Source organism: Phoenix dactylifera, chromosome 1 (assembly GCF_009389715.1).
Source record: "Phoenix dactylifera cultivar Barhee BC4 chromosome 1, palm_55x_up_171113_PBpolish2nd_filt_p, whole genome shotgun sequence".
Taxonomy (NCBI): domain Eukaryota; kingdom Viridiplantae; phylum Streptophyta; class Magnoliopsida; order Arecales; family Arecaceae; genus Phoenix; species Phoenix dactylifera.
The window spans coordinates 22830838-22837004 of NC_052392.1; the positions used below are offsets into that span (position 1 = coordinate 22830838).

At 38.4% G+C, this 6167-nt stretch overlaps 1 protein-coding gene across 1 annotated transcript; it reads left to right on the forward strand.

Annotated features, from left to right (window-relative positions):
• The first annotated feature begins 212 nt into the window (after nucleotides 1-212).
• LOC103718854 lies at nucleotides 213-3626 on the forward strand. Its single transcript, XM_008807850.4, has 5 exons — nucleotides 213-657; nucleotides 766-865; nucleotides 1082-1181; nucleotides 2767-2828; nucleotides 2999-3626. The coding sequence occupies exons 1-5, from the start codon at nucleotides 477-479 to the stop codon at nucleotides 3324-3326; spliced, it is 771 nt and encodes a 256-aa protein (XP_008806072.1). The 5' UTR covers nucleotides 213-476; the 3' UTR covers nucleotides 3327-3626.
• The last annotated feature ends 2541 nt before the right edge of the window (nucleotides 3627-6167 follow it).

Genomic DNA, 6167 nt, shown 5'->3' on the forward strand with positions numbered 1-6167 from the left:
ATCGTGAGGGATTAAATTATCTTGATTTAAGACCATCTTGGCCATGCCACCACTATGGGTTTTTCTCTGCCACGTAGCTACCGCAATGGTAAGTGACCCAATTTAAGCACATGCTAGCCCGACCTCCGGGTTCGGTTTGGGTCCGTATCTAGCCGTTACCACCAAATCAAGAGATCTCCCCGATTTCCAAGCCCTCCGCCATTAACCGGCAACCGCCACAGCGCATGATCCCTCACATCCTAACCTCCTCCTTTTCATCTCCTCCTCCCCCAAATATTAATCTTCGCCGTCGTCGCCCCCCACCTAAGGCAAAAGAAAAAAAAAGGAAACAATACCAAGAAAAGCGAAAGGGCCGAGCATCACTTTGTCCTCGTCCTCTCCTCCCCCTTCTCGCCCTCGCCCGCGAGATGGACGTCATAAATGGCTGGAGGGCCCCCAGAGAGAGGGGTAGGTGAGGGGACGGGGAATGCGGTACGATGGCCATCCATGAGGAGTCGGAGGAGCTTCGGCAGCCGCCTCCGCCACCGCTGTTCCCAGGCGTCGAAGACGACGTCGGCATCGGCGTCCCCGCCAACCGCCGCCGCAGCTTCTCCTACCACCGCCTCCCCGAGCAGCTCATCAAGCTCACTATCATCAAATTGGACGCCACCTCCTTCGGTATAATTAATAAAAAAAACCCCATCTTTTTTTTTCTTTTTTATTTTCTTGGTGAATTCGGCATCGAGCTGCGGGCGATGAGATTTCTTGGTTTTGCGTTGCCGGCAGATGTCCAGATTTCGCGGACGGCCGCCGTGTGGCAGCTGAAGATGGCGATCGAGAATATATTCAACAACTCTGCCAAGGATGGAGGATGCAATATTTCTTGGTTCAAATCATTACCCCTGTTCTTTGTTCTTCCTTCTTCAATTTATTTTCCTTTATTTGCTTACAGTAGTCATGTGTATGTCGTATTGGTTTCGATTCTTTCTGTTTTTTCTTATGATAACGGATAGATTGGGATTTTGAGCATAAACTTACTAGTAACCAGTCAGAGATTTCTTTAATTCAGGGGATACCAATGGGTCTGTCTTATTTATGGCAGGTCGCTTGTGTGGGGTCATTTTTGCTTATCCTACGAAGGCTTTAAATTAACCGATGATCACACAACTCTTCGAAGCTTTGGAATCAAAGATGGCGATGAGGTTAGCATGATTGATGACACGAGATTTTGAGTATAGCCTATCTATTTGTTGATATGAAAATATGATCATGGTTGAAAGCTATGCGATATTCTTATATCTCAAATGAAGCTCTCCTTTGATATCCACTCGATGTTCATATGAAATTAAGATCATGTTTGAAACCTATGCTGCATTCTTATATATTAAATAAAGTTCTCCTTTAATATTGACTTGATGTATAGTGCTTTCAATCCTCATAAAATGTTTTTGTATAGTTTGGTAGCCATTTCTCTTCAACATTGTGGCTAGATAATGTAATGTTTGTGGACTAGAGGTGTGCCTGTATGATATCCAGTGCCACATCTGTGAGTTCGCTTTAGGACTCATGTCGTCATTCACTTTTGAAGTTCTTGAGTGTTGTTGATACAAGATTTACTAATATGTAATTACTGGTGCTATTAAGACTCATCCTTTGCACTTAAAAATGCAAATTACTTTTGGACCACTAGCCTCTTAGAATGATTACGTGGGTTCATCAATTGATTATGGAAATCATGGTTAGGTAATAGGTTATAATTGGTGGACTTAGCTTAAAATATCTTTAATATGCTAGAAGCCATCTTTTATTTTTATGGTATACCTGAAAATATTCATTAGTATGTGTAACCTTGCTAAGTACGTAACGGAGCCTATAAGAATATATGTTTTGGATATTATGAAAATGTGCAAGAGCATACCAACGGCACAAGCATGAACTTTACTTTCCTTTCTAGGCTGGAAATTGTACCATGATGACAGGAATCACCTTTTTATTACTCATTGGATAGTTCTCAAACTCCTTCCAATATTATTAAATTGAAAAAAAGTCCCACCTTCTATGATTATAATATGAACTGAGTTGGACCCCTATATCTTATGATGCATAATTGTGGTTGACCTTAGCCCAAAACTTCTCAACGCTTGTCCAACATTACAAGGTTCCAATGGCCATTTATTCTTACCATTAAGTAAAAATGGGCAGACCACATCAGGTACTCGGACCATATACTGAAGTATACTGTTTCATGCTTTGCTTTTTTTTGCCCTTCTCCCTCTTTTGGTTCATGTCCAGTTCTTCATTGCTTCACAGTTACACACATTCTGCTGAGGAAAAGTGGAACCATGAAATAATTTTATTGCTTCACAATATATAATGTTAACTTTTGCAGAAATTTCTTAAATTTTCCTAATCTTTAACAACCTCACTTCTTGAATCTGCTCCTTGGGATATAACCCAAAGAGTAAATTAGCTTTATCTTTTTGAAAAACTGTCTTTCAAAAAGGAGAAACTGATCTGGGCATTATTAGCTTATGTTCTTTCCAATTCATTTGTCTTAACGGTTTTCCTGTTTTGAATTTCATCATCATAATGTTGTAATCGGTATCGCATACTCTTTTGTCATATACAGAACATATGAACATTACATGCGAACATTACATCTGCTAAGTAGAACGTGTGTTTATTTCTGGCTTTGACATATTATTGCTGTATTGATTAGTCTCCATATATTCTAAATCCAATTGTATTTACACTGAAAAGTTGTTATTTATTTTATCCTTTATGCAGCTCCATTTTATGAGACATGTTTCACTGAACTACAGTGAAAGCAATTGGAGACCCCACAGGAGGTACGGCCCAACAAAATGTACTCTTTTATTTATTAGAACCACTTGTGATTGTTGAGCTTCTTCATATGGAGCTTCTATTTCATTTACAAGCAAGCAGGCTTGTTATGTTTATATGTTTGTGAGCAAGGCCCTTTTATGACACACACAACTGAATTCTTTTTGTCTTAAAGGTCGGTGACAGCACCAGAGATCCTTGAAGTAATTGAGGAGAATGACAAGGATAAGAATGGTGATTATATGGATGCCAGTCCATCCATAGATGAGCATGGAGATAACTATGATGAAGGTGAAAGCCTTGTAAGACACAAGGAATCCAAATTGGGTCATTTCTTCCGTGGGTGGTTGTCCAACTCCAGGAGTTCACGGAGATCAAAATCAGATGACCTGTCTCTTCATTCAAAAACTGTCAGCAATCACCAAAGAGTGGGATCAAAGGTGAGACAGTATCAATCCAATAGAAACTCCATAGTGGAAGCGAAGTGCTTTTGGGTTCCTTAGTGAGTAAACGAGAATGCCTGCAGCCCAGAATTGCTACATTTTGTGTCAAGGACTCACTTTACATTTTGCCCACCCAGATAAGATTCATTCTCTCTATATGCCTTATAAACACCCCGATCTTGCATTCTTGGGTTAATTTGGTGAACTCAGAGTTGGTTATAGTGTAAATGATTTCGGCTGATCATTTTTTTTTATTTCTTTCTTTCTTTTTTCTTTGTTTTTTAAACTTAAATACTTCATGTGATGTATAACATATTTAGAACCTCTCAATTAGCATGGAGAAATAATTTATGTTCCGACAACTTTAAGTGAATTTCCAAATTGCGTAGATACAACCATAATTAATAAGGAGTAAATTCCATATTTGTAGAATAATTAGCATCTATAATGGTATGTTTTGCATATAATTATAACTAGTACAAACTGTATGAAAGGTATGACGTAGTTTTCTGAGCAATGTACTTCAGTCAGCTGAAGGAGCTAAGTTAGGACATGTAACAATATCATGACTGCAAGAGGCTCTTTACCTGAGTGCCAGAAAATTAGGTTCTTGAATCGACAGGAAACTAAAGCTTTTCAAGACTGTTGATTTATGAGCATGATTGTTACAGTAAAGGACAACCAAAACAATTTCTGTGAGATCGGACCTGAAAGATACTAGTGAATTATAATTTAAGACTTGAAAAGGTTCTGTTGTCCTCAGATCAGACTGTATCCACCTTATTTGTCTACAAGTGTATATCATTGCTAAGGAGAACATGGTTCATATATTAAGCAATTAACTGAGCAGAGCCAAGCCAAGATTTTAGCTGTTTTATGCTTGGGTTGATCATGTCTGAGAGGATGTTCCAGCTTGAGCAGATGTCAGCTTGTTCGAGACCGGCTCACGAGTATTCTTGAACCCATACTTTAATTTGAGTCGGGTCCTTTACTAGTGGAGCCTTAAAGTACATCTTGAGCTTGGCTCATTTTGTATTCAAACAAACATAGTCAGTAAGCAACCTATAGTATATGGACCCTTTTCGTCAAAGATGTGTCCTGATGTGGCTTTCTTTCATAAAAATTGATAATTGTAGAAATATCATCACTTGGATCAAGAGTGGAACATGATCAATGTATTGTATTTTTCATGGGACTATAGCCCAGCTAATAGTTTTGGATCGCAAACTAATTAACCTGTTCAAAGTCATATAAGAATACTACTAAAAATATTTGTCACTAGGCTATGGTCTCCCCAAGGAGCATTCCTCTGGAAATCTGTGACCAGTAAGCTTGAGATCGGAAAAGATTATGATGGGATAAAATTGGAATTTCAGTGATGAAAAGAATCAGTATCCATTAATTTTATAAATTCAGTTCATGCGCAAATATATTTCCTCTGGAACCAAGTGAATTCTAATTTATTGAAATCCTCTTTCCCCTATCAAGGCCTTTAGGGTACTCAATCATGTCGACCTCGTATTAAGGTTCTATAATGCCCTCATAACTATGTAGCCTCTTGGTCTAATAATAGAAGAAATCATCACATTCTGGGAGGAGCTAGCACAAACAACTGCGTGTCAAGTTAGTTCAAATGCACTCCACTCGGACAACATAGACTATCTTTTTCTGAAAGTAAAATGACATAGCCTTAATGGCTGATATAATCTCGCTGCTTGGATGATCTGTAAGTATACTGTTGTCCCCATGCAAATTTCTTGGTGACTGATTTAAGACAAACGTATTCGTACTTTTATCAAACAAAAAAAAAAAGAAAAAAAAGCAGGTGCACTAGATTTCTATAGCTCTAATGAAATATATTTTTTTCTCACTACAATCTGTAAAGAGATTGAAGGGATGCATTTTCTTGAGCCAGTGCTATGACCTCTATGCCCCTATTGAGCATCTGTTCTTTCCTATATGGGTCAGAAAGGCTTGGAGGATCTCAATATTGAGAAGCAGATAGGGTCATTTCAAGATCACAATTATTAAACAAGCACACACTAAATCTTGGTGTGCTGAAGGGTGGTCGGTCAAATAAAATTTAGTTTTAAAATGTTATAGCAATGGCAAGGCTGGTTTCAGAATGAGAAATCTCACACTTGGGTGCGTGCATATGATCATAGAGATTTTACTCCCTCCAATCATGGTCAACAAACCAGTTCAGGAACATGGAATCACTTGAGCTTGCGAAAAACACTGAAAGGAAGCATGTTCTTGGGAAACTTGTTAGAATCCCCTGTAGCAGTCAAAAGAAAAAAGTTAGAATTTATCGAAAGAATATGGTCTGAAAAGAGAAAAAGGAAAGAAAAAGAGCAAAACAGTCTAAAGTTGCCCATGGCATGACAATTACTAAAGGTGATAGTTAGAATGGGGCATGCATATTCTTCAAAAAGATACATGATTGGAGAATTCATCGCCTGTCATGAGAGAAGCACAGAGACATTTTCTGCAACTGTTTACGGTGGAAGAGATAGGAGAAATGTGCTTCTCTTTCTCTGTAAAACAGATCTTCAAAAAAAGAGCTTTATGGGCTAATGGAGAACGGGTCTTAAACATCTTCTCTTTGGGCATCTTAGTTGCAGCATCCTTCTATTATTACCAGGGGATTTCTAACCTATAAACTTTAAAGCAGAGGCTTTTGCATATTTCAACTTGTATAGTGGTTAACCTATGAAAAAAGGGAAAAAAAAAAGAAACAAGAAAATGCTATGAACGAATCAACTTGGAGGCATGGTTGATAAAATTCCTGATATGATAGATCTTAGGTATTCTGTCAGAAATGCTCTTATGCTTGTGTGCTGGAGGCAATATGAGCTACTGTAACCAGATTCCATGGTCTATTAGCATAAAGGGCCAGAA